Source organism: Erythrolamprus reginae, chromosome Z, assembly GCF_031021105.1.
Source record: "Erythrolamprus reginae isolate rEryReg1 chromosome Z, rEryReg1.hap1, whole genome shotgun sequence".
NCBI lineage: Eukaryota > Metazoa > Chordata > Lepidosauria > Squamata > Dipsadidae > Erythrolamprus > Erythrolamprus reginae.
In genome coordinates, this window is record NC_091963.1 from 129,824,775 (window position 1) to 129,844,372 (window position 19,598).

Consider the following 19,598-nt stretch of genomic DNA (forward strand, 5'->3'; position numbering starts at 1 on the left):
AATAAAATAAATAAAGTTTCTGTCTCTAGACTGAGCTTTTTCAGAGTATGATCCCTGCTCCCCGCAGTTTTTTGTGGTACAGTACTTTTATTCATAGAGATTGACATTTTAAAAATTGTTAAAGGGTTGTTTTAAGCTTTCTGGAGTATACTTCCAACATGCCCGGAACAGTCCCCAGAGAGGGGCGGCATGTAAGTCCAATTAATAATAATAAATAAAAGCTATTTACAGAAGGGTTGGCATCAGGGATGGATTCTAACTTATGTCGCTACCAGTTGGCTTCCTTGTGCATCATGTGGGGGCACTTCGCGCGCGCATGCATGCGCAATGCCAAAAAATAAAAATAAAAAAGCCAAAGACAAGATGGTGAACACATCCATACTCAGAGAAAATATTTTAAAAATAAATTTAAAACATTTTTTTAAAAGATAAAAACTGGTATCACATTAATTAAGATATTTAAAATGTGTTAACCATATTATATCTCAGTTGCAGAGGTCTACTGTACACCCATATTTAGCCACCGACAAATGTTTTGGATAGTGAGGCAGCATATAAATTAATGAATGCAACCTACTTTTAACTTTATAGGATTGATTTCTGATCAGATACAGAACTGTTTTAGCCAGGGAGCAAGTGTACTATGGCTTACATTTTTTCCTTCCTTCCTCCTCCTCCGCCTTCCTCCCCTTATTCTTATTCTTCCTTTGATATTGCCACAAATAAGTATGATGTAGGTTTTATTTTAAAATAAAATAAAAGCTGAACATACACAAAGGGCTGTTAAACTACTGAAGTTTGCAGATGATACAACAGTGATCGGACTCATTCGAGACAACGATGAATCCGCATACAGACGGGAAGTTGAACAACTATCCTTGTGGTGTGACCAGAACAATCTAGAACTGAACACACTCAAAACCGTAGAAATGGTGGTAGACTTTAAGAGAAACCCTTCCACCCTTCCACCTCTCACAATACTAGACAACACAGTATCAACAGTAGAGACCTTCAAATTTCTAGGTTCTATCATATCTCAAGACCTAAAATGGTCACCTAAGATCAAAAACATCATCAAAAAAGCACAACAAAGAATGTTCTTTCTGCGCCAGCTCAGGACGGTCAAACTGCCCAAGGAGCTGCTGATTCAGTTCTACAGAGGAATCCTTGAGTCTGTCATCTGCACCTCTATAACTGTCTGGTTTGGTGCTGCAACCAAACAGGACCGACACAGACTTCAGAGGAGAATCAGAATTGCAGAAAAAACAATTGCTGCCAATCTGCCTTCCATTGAGGACCTGTATACTGCACGAGTCAAAAAGAGGGCGGGGAAAATATTTACTGACCCCTCACATCCTGGACACAAATTGTTTCAACTCCTACCCTCAAAACGTCGCTACAGAGCACTGCACACCAAGACAACTAGACACAAGAACAGTTTTTTTCCGAACGCCATCACTCTACTAAACAAATAATTCCCTCAACACTGTCAGACTTTCTACTAAATCTCCACTTCTATTCTACTAGTTTTTCTCATCATTCCTATCACCCATTTCCTCCCATGTTGACTGTATGACTGTAACTTGTTGCGTATATCCTAAGATTTTTATAAATATTGCTTCTTCATTGCTTATTTGACCCCTATGACAATCATTAAGTATTGTACCACATGATTCTTGACAAATGTATATTTTATTTTATGTACGTTGAGAGCATATGCACCAAGACAAATTCCTTGTGTGTCCAATCACACTTGGCCAATAAAAATTCTATTCTATTCTATTCTATATTTTACAAGGGTGTATCTCAGTCCACCTGGTTGAAAAGATGTCCCGTGAGTCTCTCTCATTTTCTAGCTCTGAACTAATTTTCCTTACGGATGTCATAAGGTGGCATTATTTTTATTATGGCGTTGCTGTTCATATTAATCATGTTATTTATATATCACTTTTCCTCTCAAAAGAACCCAGAATTTTTTAGTAGGAGCACTTTTACAAGGTGGGAGCCCAAACATCAGCCAATAAACTTCTTCACATAAGAGAAGAGCTGGCTGATGTCTTTAAAACATCACTACAAGCAACATGATGGAAGGACAAACAGTTTAGAGTTAAGAGTTCTATATCTTACCAGCAATTGTCCTTTGGACAGCATAACGTACCTTATGTTTAACACTGTTTGTAGCCTGCCTCCCTAATATCGTCATTTCTTCTCAGTCCAATACCACCACAGAATTTGTCTCAGAAAAGTTTTTTCCTACCACAATACCTGGAATTCCAGTTTCTGTTTCCGGATCAATGCTGCCTCACCACTGCCATTGATAGAAAGAAAAGAGGTGCCAGTGTTAAAAGGTGAACTGGGGAAAGCACGGAGGCGGCGATACAGATTATGGTACATTTTGAGATGTGGCATCACTCTGCCAGCTCCAGGGCAGCCCCATCCACTGATAGGTGGACCTCCAGGATTACCTACCTCCCAAAGATTCTGAATGCCATGGCATTGCAGGGACTTTGTGACCTCACAAAAGCTTCAAAAGCCATCCAGGTATGAACTGGGAAAATAATTTTCGTATCTAGACATCCTTCCCCCACCCAGTTTTCACCCCATCCAAAACTCATTAGTTAAGCCATGTTTTCCCAAAATTAAGACCAGTTCTTATTATCTTTTGTGCCCCAAAATCAGGACTAGGAGTTATTTTCTGTGGGGGAATCTCTTTTTTCCAAAGTAGGGCCCCCGACTTCTGCTTACTAGCTGCAGGATAAGAGGCCATGTGGCATGTTAGTACTGCTGTTATGAGGTGAGGAGCCAGGATATTCATGCCCTAACATCTGCCTCACTTTGTGGTGACGGCTTATCCTGCAGGACCCACTTCTGTGTGCTCACAGCAGCAACAGAACAAGAAACCAAGCAATATGCTTGTGTTACAGCCATAAGGCAAGCCGATGGTGTGGAACTACTCCATGTGCCCCACACCAATTGACCTTAAGGCCCCCAGTGTCAGGCCATCCACATCCCAACCAGTGTTCCCTCTAATTTTTTTTTTGGGGGGGGGCGGAAAAGTATAGTGTCTGAGCGGCAGTCCCTTTGGGACTGGGCGGCACAAAAATAATAAACAAACAAACAAACAAACAAACAAATAAAAAACCCACCCTTGTTTTGCCTCAGAGAATTTCAAAATAAAATACTGTACTGTGTGTCTATAACAGTGAGCTCATAATAGGGCAACTCTATCAATATCAAAATGCCACTTAAATAGTTGAGCTAGTTTCAAACTAGATTTTGATTTTCTTTCTCTCTTCCTTACTCCCATTCTTTTTCTTTCTCTTTTCCTTCCTCTCTTTTTTCTATCTGTTTCTCTCTCTTCCTCTCTTCCTCTCTCTCTTCTTCCCTCTCGGCTTCTGGGCAGGTTTGGAAAACTCTGAGTTGATGATGATTTTTAAGTGAGCGATTGCTCACTGCTCAGCTTAGAGGGAACTATGATCCCAACACCTGCCTTGCATCCCTGGCACCAACACATCACTTGGCTTCCTGCTCTATTGCAGCCATACCCTGACACCACACGCGAGGCAGATGTCAGGGTATGGGTGGCCTGGCTGCTGGGGCCCTGAGGTAAGCCAGTGCGCTGCACATCACACACACACACACACCACTTCTCTGGCTGCAACACTATAAACAACCAGACATAACGGGCAGCCAGCTGGTTGCATAGACTCATAAGCTTATTTTTGGGGGATGGGCTTATATTAGGCACTCACATAAAAACATACTACATGAGCCCCAAACAAACGGTCATTTTTTGATAGGTCTTGTTTTCAGAGTATTTATTTATTTATTCATTCATTCATTCATTCGTTTATTTTCACAGATAATTGCTGACACTTTATTTAAACCTTATCAGTGATTGCATGACCTCTGCTGATGCCATATGCTAAATAAATACATAGAAGCCACTTTCAAGGACCACTCCCTTCTCAGAGATATTGTCTTAAAAGACAGAGCCAACCCATTTCTATCCAGTATTGCATATTTAAGCTTTGTTAAATAATTCTTTCTTCCCCAAGGTCCCCATAGATATACCACAAAGGTTCAGGCCTCAAAGCCCTTTTGAGAGTCAAATTAGTATAAAATCAAAATACATACAAAGTACTGAGAAGCCCCAAAGCAGGACAGCAACTACTCTAGAAAGAACAAAAATAATGAGAGGTCCCATCCTAAAGCTTCACTAAACTAGAAGGCTAGATCAGGCTCTGATATTATGTTTCAATTGAAAGTAATATTAATGTGACCTTCTAATGTCACCATATTAACTGATGTAGAAGGCAAAGTACAATTATTTTATGTGGAGACTGTTTATTCAGTCTATAAACTTCCCGAGTCCCAAAAACTCTGGTCAGAGTATAATTAAAAAGTAAAAAAAGACACATAAATTTTTAAAAATCTTCACAAGGGGGACTCAACCATTTCCTTGTCCCAAATCCAGGGAGAATAAACAGATTCACTTCTCAACTGTCATCAGAGTGGGAGCCATGTTGAATTCTCAGAGGAATCATTCTACAGCAGTGTTTCCCAACCTTGGCAATTTGAAGATATTTCAACTTCAACTCCCAGAATTCCCCAGCCAGCTGTCTGGGGAATTCTGGGAGTTGAAGTCCAGATATCTTCAAGTTGCCAAGGTTGGGAAACACTGTTCTACAGACAGGCACCGTGACAGAGAAAACACCAGAAGAAACTTTCAAATCCAGAACAGTTGTGGCCCTGAGATAGTGAAGGAAGCCTATCCAAACTCCATTTCTTGGTCTTTGGAAAAACCCTGCCAAGCCATGCCTCTCTCTAGATGATTTGAGGGCAAGCTTGCCTCACAATGTGGTTCTGAGGATGAAGTCAAGGAAGGTGGAATCAACCAGTTTTTTAATCCTTAGAGCAGTATTTCTCAATCCTGGCATTTCAAGAGGTGTGGACTTCAACTCCCAGAATTCCCCCAACCAGCTTGCCAGCTAAGGAATTCTGGGAGTTGAAGTCCACGTCTTAAATTTGCCAAGGTTGAGAAAAATTGCTTAGAGAGGAGAGATAGAAATGTAATATATACGGTATATGAGACCTATCTTGCCTCTTGCATTGTTTATATGTACACTGCTCAAAAAAATAAAGGGAACACTTAAACAACACAATATAATTCCAAGTAAATCAAACTTCTGTGAAATCAAACTGTCCACTTAGGAAGCAACACTGACAATCAATTTCACATGCTGTTGTGTACATTCAACTTTGTACAGAACAAATTCAAAGAGAATATTTCTTTCATTTAGATCTAGGATGTGTTATTTGAGTGTTCCCTTTATTTTTTTGAGCAGTATATTTACTTACTGATCTATTAGAAAAAAGGTACAGTTTTCATTTTGAGCATCCATCCATTGACCTACCATTGTTCCCACATGGATGCAAATTTTGGACTCCAGATCAGAATAGATCTCTTTGAATCACCATACTGGCAATTCCATTAGGTTTTCAGTATTATTTCCAATTCTTTTTTTTTTAAAGTGGCACATTGTTACTATTTGAAACCTGGTCTGAGTGGTTAGTAGATTCATATCTGGCACAAGGGCCGGCCAATCAAAATATGGATAACCTTCTGAGAAAAAGCAAATACGAAGTTTGTCTTTTGCATTTTGAGTTGGTCCCAACATGAACAGAAAAAAAGAAAGAAAACTGATGCTAAAATATGACTGTTTAAAAATAAAGACTCAATTTTTCACAAACAATTTTCTGATGCAAAGGTAGCATTCCTTCCCAAAATGTTACGGATAGTCCTTGCTTAACAATGGTAATCGGGAGTAGTATTTCCATTAGTGCATGATGTAGTTGTAAAATGCAATTTCATAGGAGCATGCTGCTTATCAAAGGCAGTTCTAGAAGTTACTGGTTACCATTAAGTGAATCATCATACCAATAAGTCATTAAGCAACCATCTGACATGACCTCCGATTTCCTGCCATCTTCCCCATTGACTCTGCTTGTGGGAAACCAGCAGGGAATATCATAAATTGCGATCATATGATCACAATATGCTGTGACAATCAGAAATCAGGGCCAGTTGCTTACTACCTGGATAGGCAGGTGGTAGGCACCACGTGATCCTGGGAGGCGCTGGAACTTTAAGAAATAGTTGTACCACGTGATCCTTGTTCAATGCTATTATAAGTTCAAACAGTCACTAGACTCTGCATGCCATAAATTTTTAAATAACAAATTTAAACATCCATTCCCACCATGTCTTTGTTGTTATCTTCCTTACCTTCCAGGTGAAGATGCAGTTGAGGATTCCATGATGCTGGGAGTGGGGGGGAAAAGAATCAGTACAGATAAATCAAATCATGAATATTAAAAAGGCTTTTTGAATGTTAAATCAGCTCCTAATAATATAGTGAAATAAATGATTGTATTATTCCGCTTTTATCACAAATATTCAGTGCTCCTTTTTCAAGCAGGCCATATTTATAAAGCTCCAAGCTATTCTCATGTAAACATAGGTCTATAATATTGCATTTGGGATGCAGAAATCCTACAGACTACTAGATGACAGCAGTGTAATGTGTACTGTCATGTGCAGAACCTGGGAGATTCATTTCATGCATTTAAAAAGACCGAACTTAGGTGCTAAGGTTGTGATCTTGACTTTTTTTCTTTTGCTTATCATTTAAAAGTATAGTTTTCCCCCGCGACTTACAATCATACATTTAATGACCATCCAAAGCTACAATGACACTGAAAAAAGTGACATGACTTTTTGTGTGTGTGACCATTGCAGCATTCTTATAGTCACTTGATCAAAATTCAGACGCTTGGCAACTGTCACATGGCATTGTCCAGGGATTATGCAATCACCTTTGGTGACCTTGAGAAGCAAAGTCAATGGGAAAGCCAGATTCACTTAACAACTGAAGAAATGGGGCAAAATTCACTTCATAATTGTTTTGCTTAGCAACAGAAATTTGGGATTCAGTTGTGGTTGTAAGTAAAGGATTACCTGTAAATCAGTAAAGACCATTAGTAAAAGTTTGTATGCCTTTCTTAATAAGGCAAGAGAGAAAATGGGTTTAAAGAAAAGTTTTTAAAAGGGTGAAAAAAGAGAGTATTTTTCTTTGTAAGGTCAAGGAATTTGAAAGAATATAGTGAACATTGCTAATAAAAGATTATTAATGTCAGCATTCCAAGTAATACACCCACAGAAAGCAGGCAGGTGGATTCCTCAAAGAACAATTTATTGGATATACAGCACCAGTCTTCAGAGAGGGGCGGCATACAAATCTAATAAATAAATAAACGCCATATTGGCACAACTGGTGAAAACTGAGTCTGAAACTGGCCACTGTTGTCACCCAGTCAAAACTAAAAGTTCCCTCCTTCCCACAAGTCATCCATCACATTATCCAATAGGGATGGTGGTGGGTTGTTTGGTTACTCTCCTTCTCCTCCTCCTTCCAGCTATCTGTTGAAACCTTACCTCCCACAGAAAAACTTTTTGTTTTGGTTACAAACTCCCAGCTATCTATTTTCCTCTTCCCTTCCATCCAATTAGAACTATTAGGTGCAAACGGAAATTCAGTACATACTATTTCCACAGCACGGAAGATAAAGCAGGAATGGTTAAATTGATTGTTTTATTCAAAGAGAATATATTTAATTACATTTTTCACTTGGATATCACTTCTGGATTTTGGGGTTGTTATAAAAAGAAATGAAACTTTGACTTTGATTTTGTCAATTAGATTTGTCATTATAAAAATGGCTAGTTATATAATGTACTGATCTGTAAAAACAAAAAGCTGAGGCTAGAATGTTTTTTATCTCTCACTGTGCTAAAATGAGTCAGGAGTCAACTACTTTTTTTCTTTTTTCCTTTATACCTTACACTTTCTTTTTCCCTCTCTTTCTACTTTTGCATTTCTATTTTTTCTTTGTATTTTATGAGGGAGGAGGGAGGGAGGAGTGCTATAAAAGAGAAATATTCCCACTGCTGAAAACTTTTTATTACATAATGTGAAAAGGCACCCTGGAAAGATCTTGCTTTTTGTAGAAGTAGATTCCAAAAGCTTGATAATATGCGAGAAATTCCTTTAACTCTCTTTTGTGAAGGACTATAGGATCATCTGGTGTTTTGCAGCCCAATTTACTGCAGAGAGTGAGTTTTGGTGCGGTGGTTAAAACACACCAAGATTAGTCTGGGAGATTTTGGCCCAGTCCTTTTCTCTCAGCCTTAGGAAGAAGGAAATAGCAACTCACTTTTGAAAATATTGCCAAGGAAACTACAGGGACTCATCCAGGCAGATGCCAGGAGTCAAGACGAACTCAAAGACACAGGAGAAAAATTCGCAACAGGACTAATTATTAGCAGCCCAATCCAAACACTGAACAGAGATTGAGAAATTGCTGTTCTGTTCTCATTCATTTTACATTGCTTCAACCATGTCTGCAGATATATTTTGAATTTCCCTTTTACATATATATTCAACATTGGGTTGATCCCAGTTCAGACCAGTTCTTAGAATCCGTGGCGTGGGCGGCGTGAGGCTCTGCCTACCCATCCAGGATGCTTCTGCAAATACACAGCATTGCGTGTGCACACAAAAACCAGTAATAAAGGGTTTTAGAACCCACTATTGTACATATTAATACATGTTTCTCCTTGGATCTGCTTTATAATTTTTGTAGCTAAGGGAGTTGAAGTTACTTATATGGCCAAAAGAAAATCAGCTTCAGATTAACACAAATTGATACAATCCAATAGAAATCCAGTGAAATAAAAAAAGTCTTGAAAATTCCTGGAAGTCGTGATAAACCAGATATTCCCCGTATTCAGATTTGATTTGTTGGTAGATGATGCTCAAAGCAGAAGTTCACACATTAATCAAGTTTTTACAGTCCATTAAAATCTAGCACAGCAGCTCCTAACAAAGGCAATGTACTCATGCTCTGTTTAATTCTGAAGTTAAAATGTTGCCGGAACAAATCCTTACAGAAGGATTTCAACTATGGAAGGATTCTAACAGAAGTTCTTGTATATAATATCTGTTCCTTTACTTAAGGTGACTTTATAAGCTCTAGGTAAATATTATTAAATGAACCAGGAGCCTAGCATAAGTGATGCTGGGAGAATATTTTTGGCCCGGAAAGGCTGCCATAAGAGATTTTGATGAGTTTTGTGAAGCAGGAAGAATGAATCATTGAGTCTAATTGTTTGGGGGGGGGGGGGGGGACACAGGGAGAAAATTTCAGTCAAATGCTTTCTCATTAATTTAGCAGCTGTCCCAGAATGTGACTAAGATCTACAGATAAATACTGTATAAACAATGTCACGGAAGACTTCAATTCCCACCAATCCCAGCAAATTTGATAAATATTAAGAGCTTGCGGAAGCTGTAATCCAAAACTTTTACAAGGTGCTTGAACAACACTCTTTTCTTTGGGGCAATTAATTTGTTCTTCTTTCTTTCTTCTGTTTTGTTTAGAGCATGGGTATCTAATCTTGGGAACTTTATGACTTATGGACTTCAACTCCCAGAATTTCCTACTCATCCTGGCTAGGAAATTCTAGGAGTTAAACTCCATATATTTTAAAGTTGCCAAGGTTGGACAGCCCTTTACAATGTTAACATAAACTGTAAAAAAGGGGAATTTTAATTATTATCCCTATCTAGAACATTATACGAGGCTCTGACACTGCCCTGCCTCACATTTTTACTATGTATTTAGTTTGGTGGGATTTGTAATCTATAAAAAAATAATTTCAATTTTCCATTTCTCCTCCACATTTGTTATTATAAATTACAAGGGAAGGATTCTCCAAAATAATATAAATCCTTTTTTTTATTGTAATTCAATATGAAAAGTTTGCAGGAACCCTTAAATAGTGGCTCCCACAGATAGAAACAATTCTAATTTATATTGCATCATTAATTATTATTACTATTTCTTCTAACTAGCAAACATTATCAATTAGATAGGTTTGAAACACATAGAAAAATCCATAAAGAAGAAAAATAAACCCAACTGCAAATCCTAAAATCATTAATCAGTCCCACTTCTCATCTGGTTTGGCTTGGAAGAATGTATGTCCAATGCTTTGGAGAGACAATGGGATTCCCAATATGGTAATCATAATTTTCTTTAAAAACACAATCAGGGAACTCAACAGATTCTTTTTTTAAAAGAAAGAATTTAGTGGTTTAAGATTTCAGGCCATTTCTACCCAATTCAGGATCAATAATTGCAGGGAGCTGGAATCCAAGACTGATACTGAAAGAGACCTTCTCATAATGAATAAAGAATCCAGGATGGATAAAAGTACAAAATTGTGACATTTTTTTCTTGTGGTTAAACAGTGAGTTGGTGTGGGAAAGTAGAGTAAGAGGCAATTATTTTCTGCTCCAGTGCTTTTCCTATCTTAGCCAGTTAAGCCCAAAGACCTAGTCTTTACCCTCAGCAATCACAGTAGATCTCAGACTGTAGATGTTAGAAAGATTTAGAAAGCGGCCTTATGCTGTGTCAGGATTGGTTTATCAAGCTTAGTATCATTAATACTGCATATGGGCTTTTTCCCACAGGCATCCAGCTGCCGCACAAACATGTTCTGGCAACACTTTGTCATTGTGATCCTTGACGTTTCCTTTGTCTTCTCTCCAACAGTGCCTCAATTTATATTCTCTGTTTCCCTGTTATTCTGGTGCCAACCAAGGGCATCCTTCTAACCTTGCAATTTTAAGGTGTGTGGATTTTAAGTCCCAGAATTCCCAGCCAGCCATGCTTGAGAAGTCTACACATCTTAAAGTTGTCCAGGTGGAGAAACACTGTTTTGGAGGACTAAATCTGTTAAACTTTGTCACCCATTACCATGGAAGAAATGTCAGGTGATTGGAGCACAGGCAATAGAGACATAATAGGGATTCATCATAAGGACAGCTGATTACATGAGACACACTTGTCACTAGGTCAAAAATTGAGGAGCTCAACATAATCACATACAATGGTCATAGCTAAACTGACTTGGAGAATCACTACAAAGGCAGTATAGTATTGAAGCTTGAAGAATCAATAGCCAAGTTCATTCATATATATATTTAAAAATCCCTTTTTATGACCATATAATCCCTTAATTTGGAGTAGAGTCAGACAATTGGATGGATGGATGGATGGATGGATGGATATATCTGGAAATTAGATAGATAGATAGATAGATAGATAGATAGATAGATAGATAGATAGATAGATAGATAGATAGATAGATAGATAGATGTAGGTAGATAGATAGATAGGTAGGTAAATAGATATTGATATAGAGATAGATATATGGACATACAGTGGTACATCTACTTAAGAACTTTTCTAGACAAGAGCTGGGTGTTCAAGATTATTTTGCCTCTATTTAAGAACCATTTTCTACATAAGAACCTGAGCCCAGAAAAAATTCCCAGGAAATTTAAGAGCGGCATGAAGGCCTGGCCAGTTTCCTACCATTCCCCCTTTAATCCTGGCCATTTTAGGCTTTTCTGGGCTGCCAGAGGAGCCTTTTGGTGGCGCTTAAGGAGGCTTTGGAAGTCCACAGCGAACGAAGCATTTTCCTTTCTCTGGGTGCTTAGAGAGGGAATAAACCTCTGCCAGCACTCAGAGAAAAGAAATGCTACCTTTGCTCTGGACAGGCCAGAGCGAATGGAGCGTTTTCCTTTTTCTGGGTGCTTGGAGAGGGAATAAACCACTTCGCTGTGGTGACTCCTTTGTGCTGCCTCCTGAACACCCGGTGCAAGGTTGCCTCCTGAAGCATCTGGGCACGTAAAGGCAAAAGGGGGCGATTCGCCGCGGCTGGATCAACTCAGCTTCAGCCAAACCGAGGAGTTACCAGAGTGAAGGAAAGGCGCGGCTACAAAGCGAGCGAGAGGAGAGGGGAGCCCTTCAGCATGGGAAGGAAGAGGAAGCAGGTAGTAAGAGCAGCAGCAACCGCCTTTCAGTCAAAGGAGCGGGAGGTTCCCCCCTCTCACCCGCCTGGTTTTCTGTCTCTGGTGCAGTATATGGGAGGCGCATGCTCCTCCTTGCCGCCTCAGAGTCCCTCTTTTTTTTTTTAGCCTTAAAGTTTTGGATTTTTTTGATTCTCCTCACCTCACCTTCTTCCTTCGGCAGCAACTGTCCTCCTCCTCTTCTTCTTCTTCTTCTCCCACCCAAATTCCGAGCTTTTATTTCTTTCCTAATGGGTTTGCATGCATTATTTGCTTTTACACTGATTCCTATGGGAAAAATTGCTTCTACTTACAAACTTCTCTACTTAGGAACCTGGCCATGGAACGAATTAAGTTCTTAAGTAAAGATACCACTGTATATCTATATCTTTTTTTTACAATTTTTATATCTATGTCTCTATATATCTATACATACACACTCAATATTAAATATTATCTACAGAAGATTACAAAAGTTTTTAATCCCCAGTGTCTAAAAATAACAATTAAAAAAGTTTTACTCTTCTTAAATGAGATTGCGGATAAAAAAATACCCTTAATAATTATAAAGATTGGACTGATAAAAACTAGACTGGAATTCTGCTTTGCTCTAAAGTGCCTTATTCTTTCTGTGCCTGAATCACTGGTTTCGTTTCTCACATCCACTTATAGATCTCAGGATTTGAGTAAAAAGTTCAGCAGATTCTACATGCCTGAAATCTACCCATTTCTGAATTAGATGGCAGACTTCGCAACCTTTAGAAGTCTTTAAAAGAACATGACCTCAGGAGACTAAGAGTGTGGATTAAAAGCATGAAGGTTTGGTAATAGCAGGGCTGTCCATTTCAGGCATCTGTGGTTATCCCAAGATGGACAGGGCATTAGAGATTAACACAAATAAAACCTCAGAAGCAAACACTCACACAAATATATAATGCTCTCTGTAACTTACCTCTTGTGTCTCGGAGATGACTGCACTAAAATAGGGTCCAACTGCAACTAAAAGTAGGGGAAAAAATAGATATTTAAGAATATCTTAAGAAAATAGTTTCTTTGCACCTTTAACTACGGCCCAGCAATTTGAACTCTGACTCCCCAAGTGCCTCTGTTCCAAATCACTGAACTCCACTTCTCTTTGAAGCAAGAAATCCTTGCTTTCTCCCCTTTTTTTTGTGCCTGTGTTACAAAGCTCCAGAATCCATTATTGCTTCTGTGCTCAGCCACTTTTGACGCACACTAAAAACATGTTTCAAATACTAGTACCCCAGTTTGCTGTGGAATGCAAACAAAGCGAAGTGATCGACACAATAGAGTGATATCCCACCCACCCCAAAAAAGTTAGGTTCCCTTTTTACTTACCTTCCTTCTACAGCGTCCAGTAATCCCAGTTCTCAAATCTCAAATATACAAGTTATATCCTGCCCTCCCTCCCACTTCCCCCCCCTCTCTCTTTCTCTCCCTTCCCTTCTTCTTTCTGTAGCTCAGTTCTGACGCTGCCTTCAAATTGCTGCTGGCTCAGTGGGAGGGCAGTGGATGGTCCCTCCTCCTCCTCTCCCACCAAAACCGGCACCGCATTCTCTCTTACTTAATCAGCTTTGTCTGTCTTAAGTCTCCAGGTCTTGTGGCTGGCATAGAGTCTTCTTCGTGGAGACTCTGCAATTTGTATATATAAAGGCCTGCTGTAGGCTCTGCCAGGAGGCACATGTTTCTCTACACCCTGTTTGAATATACTTAAAAGCAAGAGAGAAAGTGGGTATGTGAGTGATTAGCTTCAGAAATGGACGCGGGTACATTTGCATTTAGATAATTAGGTCCCCCAATGTCCCTGGCTGTGCATAAGATCTTAGTTATGTAAGTAGTGGGGGAAAACAGGCAGGAAGATGTTTAATCACCTATCATGTTTTCCCCAAAATAAGACCCTGTCTTGGTTTTTTTTTTTGAACTCTGAAATAAGTGCTTGGTCTTATAGCCATGCACTCAAAAGCCCGATTGGGCTTATTATCAGGGGATGCTTATAATGGGAGAAACAGGATAGGTATGAGCATATTAATTGCCTTTCTCTATGAAGGTGCACGAGAGTATTGAGATCTAAAAAGGGAGAAGTATTTAATTTGCCCACACAAACCAGATGCAGAAATTATGTGCAAATGAACATGTGTGTGAACTCAAAGCCTCATACAGTTGTTAAGCATCGTGAGGTACATATAAGCAGCTTTGCATAATTGGCAATTCAGTGGCTTGGATTCAGATTGAATTTTTACACAGCCAGGCTGGTACAGCTCAATAGCCCGTTTTCTTCTTCCTATAGAAGTTTCTGCAGACTTAGGAAAATACTACATGCTGGGTCAAGGAATCCAACTGGTTGTGATGGAAGGGGGGAACAGCTGAAAAAACAGAGGCATCTTCTGTGACATGAATTCTGCTCTGCTCCTACAAAGAATTTCCATTCGGTTTTTGTACTTCCTTATCAGCTCTGTAGCTGACCTAATTCAGGACTCCCCTGTTGCTCTATATATCACTATTATGGCAAAATAACAGAATAATATAGTTGGAGATCTTTTAGTTCAGCTCCCAGCTCAAGCAGGAATCCCTAAACCAGTGATGGCGAACCTATGGCATGGGTGCCATAGGTGGCACGCGGAGCCATATCTGCCAGCATGCAAGCTATTGCCCTAGCTCACCTCTAACATGCATGTATGTGCTGACCAGCTGGTTTTTGGCTCACACGGAGGTTCTGGTAGGGCGTTTTTGGCTTCCAGAGAGCCTCCAGGGGGATGGGGGAGCCCTTGGAGCCAGGAGAGGGTGAAGCATGAGCCTACTGGGCCCACTAGAAGTTTGGAAACAGGCTGTTTCTGCCCTTGAGAGGGCCTCCGGGATAAGCTGTTTTCGGCCTCCCCAGGCATTGAATTATGAGTGTGGGCACTTGCCCATGCGCGATAGTGCGCACCCATGCTCTTTCGGCACCCAAGGGGGAAAAAAGCTTCACCATCACTACCCTAAACCATTTCAGACAAATGGCTGTCCAATTTCTTCTTTAAAACCTCCATTGTTGGAGCATCTACAACTTCTAGAGCCAAGTCGTTCCACTTATTGTTTTAACTCTCAAAAAATATTCTCCTTGGTTCTAAGTTAGTTCTCTCCTTGATTAATTTCCACCTGTTGCTTCTATTCCTGCCTTCAGGAGCTTTGGAGAGTAGCTTGACTCCCTCTTCTTTGTGGTGACCCCTGAGATATTTGAACACTGCTATCATGTCACCCCTAAAACTTCTTTTCATAAGACGAGACATATCCAGTTCCAGCAACTGTTCTTTATATGTTTAGCGTTGAATCCCCTAATCATCTTTGTTGGTCTTCTCTGCACTCTTTCTAGAGCCTCCACATATTTTTTTACACCACGGTAACCAAAACTGGATGCAGTATTCAATTTCAATTCAATTCAATTTATTAGATTTGTATGCCGCCCCTCTCCGAAGACTCGGGGCGGCTCACAACAGTAATAAAAACAGTATAACGATGGAACAAATCTAATAATAAGATATATAAAAACCTCAACAATTAAAAACCATACAGCACATACACATCAAACATGAAATATAATAAGCCTGGGGGAGATGTCTTAGTTCCCCAATGCCTGGCGATATAGGTGGGTCTTAATAATTTGCGAAAGACAAGGAGGGTGGGAGCCATTCTAATCTCTGGGGGAAGTTGATTCCAGAGGGCCGGGGCCGGCACAGAGAAGGCTCTTCCCCTGGGGCCCGCCAAATGACATTGTTTGGTCGACGGGACCCGGAGTAGGCCAACTCTGTGGGACCTTATCAGCCGCTAGGATTCGTGCGGTAGAAGGCAGTTCTGGAGGTATTCTGGTCCAATGCCATGTAGGGCTTTAAAGGTCATTACCAACACTTTGAATTGTGACCAGAAACTGATCGGCAGCCAGTGCAGGCCACAGAGTATTCCTAGTGTGGTCTTACCAAAGTAGTATTAACACTTCATATGATCTTGATTATATCCCTTGTTAGCTTTTTTAGCTGCTACAGCACACTGCTAGCTCATATTTAAGAGATTGTCCACTAGGATTCCAAGATCTTTCTTTCATAGTTATTACAGCTGAGCCAAAAATACTGTCTATTCGGTACTTATGCATTTGGTTTTTGTTGGCTAAAGGTAAAACCTTACTTTTCTCTACATTGAATTTTATTTTGTTAGATAGAGCCCAATGTTCAAGTCTGTCAAGATCCTTCCATATCTTGAGCCTAAAGTATTGGCTATTTCTGCCAGTTTGATGTCATCTGCAAATCTAATAATTAGATGACAAAATAATAACCCCATACCTATCACATGCACGTTCATACCCAATGTAAAATGTTCAGGAAATGCTGATTTCAATGTCTTTACAACATCAGCTTTCTTTATCTATTATTGGACTTTAAATTCCCATAATCCACATGAATGTCAGAGTTGCAGCACACGGTTTTTGAAAGATTGTGCTTAGCTTCACTATTTAAACCAGTGTTTCTCAATCTTGGCAATTTTAAATATGAACGTCAATTTCCAGAATTCCCTAACCAACCATTCCTAGAAGTGAAATCCACACAACTAAAATGTTGCCAGGTTTGGAACGGTTTGGAAAACACTTTAATCAATCACAACAAATGTTGTTCCAAACCTGTTCAAAAAAATTCAAAAAACTTTTTAAAAAGGCTTATTAATACTAAAATGTTGAACAAATATCTCAGAAGGCAGCAATAGCAACACATTTTATGGCCATTAAAACAGTATGTTTCTATAATAAGACAAGGACCCAAGCTATGAAAACCTATGATCATTTACAATTTTGTATCATCTTATCCTAAATTGATAGTCTGTCTATATATCCAATCATATTTCACCAAGATAAATATTTTCTTCTTATTTGCATTACAGTTGGATTGGACTATATCCTCATAATTCTAATTCCTAATTAGTACCTCTAAGAGCCTCCAAAATATCGACTTAAGATCCCTATTTACAGTATTCTTGTTATTGACTTCTAAAATCTGATACCGTGTTTCCCCGATAGTAAGGCAGTGTCTTACTTTCTTTTTACCCCCAAAAGCCCCACTATGTCTTACTTTCGGGGTATGTCTTACATTGGAAAGGAGGCGGGTGAAGGAGGGCGCAGCTCCGGACCCCCCCCTTTCCACCTCTTGTCGCCCGAGACAAGGGGCAGCGAGGCAGGGGAAGAGGTGGTGGCTTCCGAGAACATGTTGCTGTTATTTTGTTGACAGAAAGCCTGCAGCGAGGCACATCGGAGCAGTAAATGGAATTACTACTCGGGATACAATCTTGCACCCGGAGTGCCTCTTTAGCCCCAAAGCTGTTTCCCTGCAAGTGAGCGGATGTGCACCATCCCCGGAAGCGAGCCAGTTTATGCCCTGGAAACCAGCTACTCTTCCAGCCAAGGCACCTTTTGAACTGGGGGAGACCCCCATCACCTGGCAATGCACAATGGCCCTCCTTGCTCTCCCTTCTCCCCCACCCCACCCCAAGGTTGGGCTTCTCCACGCGCTTCTGTTCAGCCCCAACTCCGAGCGAACCACTTTCCCTCTTTCCCCAACGGAGCGGCATTGCAAAAAAAACCAAACGCATCTTACCTCTCCCCTTCCCCCAACCCCGGCCTCTTTCACACAACCCGACCCGGAGAGAGCGCTGGAGACGGCGCACGATTTTCAGAAGTTTCTCCTTTGTCGGGCGACAAGGGGTGGAAAGGGGGGGTCCTTTCAAGCGGCGCTGGGCAAAAGAGGGCGGGCGGCCAGCAGCAGAAGGCGAGAGGTGCCTTCTTCTCCGGCTCTCCGGCAGATCGAGCACGCGAAGAGGCACCTCTCACCTTCCGCCGCTGCTGGCCGCCCTCTTTCGCCCAGCGTCGCTTCGGAAGCCGCCGAACGCCGTCAGGGGGGCGCTTGGTGACCGCCTCTCCGCTCGCCAAGTGGCGGTCGCCAAGCGCCCCCCTGACGGCGTTCGGCGGCTTCCGAAGCGACGCTGGGCGAAAGAGGGCGGCCAGCAGCGGCGGAAGGTGAGAGGTGCCTCTTCGTGCGCTCGATCTGCCGGAGAGCCGGAGAAGGAGGCACCTCTCGCCTTCTGCTGCTGGCCGCCCGCCCTCTTTCGCCCAGCGCCGCTTGAAAGGACCCCCCCCTTGGCTTCTGCTGGGGGTGGGTGGGGGGTCCGGACGCCCCCTTCTCCGGCTCTCCGGCATATCGAAGAGCGGAGTGGGGAGAGCCGCCTGGCAGAGCGCTTGCAGGCGGCGGCGGTGGGGGGGACGATGGCGGTGGGGGGGGACGTATGTCGAGGTTCTACTGTCTCTTCATACCGTGTTTCCCCGAAAGTAAGACATATGTCTTACTTTCAGGGTATGGCTTATATTAGCCGACCCCCCTGAAACCCCCCATATGTCTTACAATCGGGGGGGTCTTACTATCGGGGAAACACGGTATTAAAAAACACGTCATTTCTGAATATATGAATTTACTTTAGGTCTAAGACATATCCATCAATGTAGTTTCAGCTCATTTATTTAACCCTTGCAAAAAATTATATCATAACTACTAATGACTTAGATTTTGCGTTTAGATTTTTTAAATTTCACCATGTGCCATTATTTTTGTTAGCCAGATGCTGACATCTTTAATTAGAAAAATACAAATGCTAGAAATGAATAAGTTAAAAAAGAAATTGTATCTAATTACTTTTTAAATCTCACAATTCGACAAATTGTTATCAGTTGAATTCACATTGTGCTTTACCTTATCTTGTCCTTTGTCTTATGTGAAATGTGAAAACCCACTATGGTTTGTAAACTGAGCTTATGATGATGTTACTATTCAAGAAATGGTTTTTTTTTTAAAAAAAATCTTAGTATATTTTGTGAGCACAGTAGTCATGTTTCTACATAAGTCTTTTATGTTCAATGTCTCATATGCACTTGAACTTAAATAGAAAAACAAGCACTTCCCCCCCTTCATTAACTTACCTTATCTGGAGATTTCAGCCTTTTTGACATGCTAATATCTTCTTCCCAATGGAGCATGGCCATTGCACTTTTCCTAAAAACGTATTTGCCAATATATTTTTGCAAAGCAGCCTTTGCTGGGGTTTTTTTAAAAATCCCTCAGGTCAGTTCAAGCTCAAAAGTTTCTACTTAACTTCCTCCCTGTTAATATAATATTTTTATTTCTACAACTCACTGAAGCTTCTTCATGCATTCGTATATCTAATGTTAAGGGCTAAGGTTGCCAAACAGGTTACTGTTTTCTTATTGAACAATGGGTAACCATGACAGTGCCAGCCAGTTACAAAGGATTAAAAATGGTGTTCTGTTCTGGAATGATGAATTCCAGAATGTTTATATAATGATTTTCACAATTCCCCTAAAATGAGGGTTCTAGTGGGTATACAGTGGTACCTCATCTTACGAATGCCTCTTCTAACGAACTTTTCAAGATACGAACCCGGTGTTTAAGATTTTTTTGCCTCTTCTTCCGAACTATTTTCACCTTACGAACTCAAGCCGCTGCTGCTGGGATGAAGGGGTTTCTTTTTTTCCCTTTTTGAAGAAAGAAAAGGGGGGGCAGCTTGGAGGGG

General features: G+C 40.6%; 1 protein-coding gene across 9 annotated transcripts in view; it reads right to left on the bottom strand.

The window, feature by feature from the left end:
* Positions 1–19,598, bottom strand: part of TULP2 (TUB like protein 2) — a 52,636-nt gene that overhangs the window by 27,444 nt on the left and 5,594 nt on the right. For 2 of the 9 annotated variants that reach the window (XM_070727080.1, XM_070727077.1), the window contains exons 2-4: positions 12,934–12,980; positions 6,290–6,325; positions 2,266–2,308 (exon numbers count right to left, since the gene is read on the bottom strand). In XM_070727080.1, the coding sequence (XP_070583181.1) occupies positions 2,266–2,308; positions 6,290–6,321 (75 nt within the window). In that variant the 5' untranslated portion in view covers positions 6,322–6,325; positions 12,934–12,980. Of the gene's footprint in view, positions 1–2,158; positions 2,309–6,289; positions 6,326–12,933; positions 12,981–13,340; positions 13,468–18,987; positions 19,292–19,598 lie in introns of those variants that run through there. The other 7 variants (XM_070727082.1, XM_070727075.1, XM_070727074.1 and 4 more) reach the window with 7 other exon arrangements.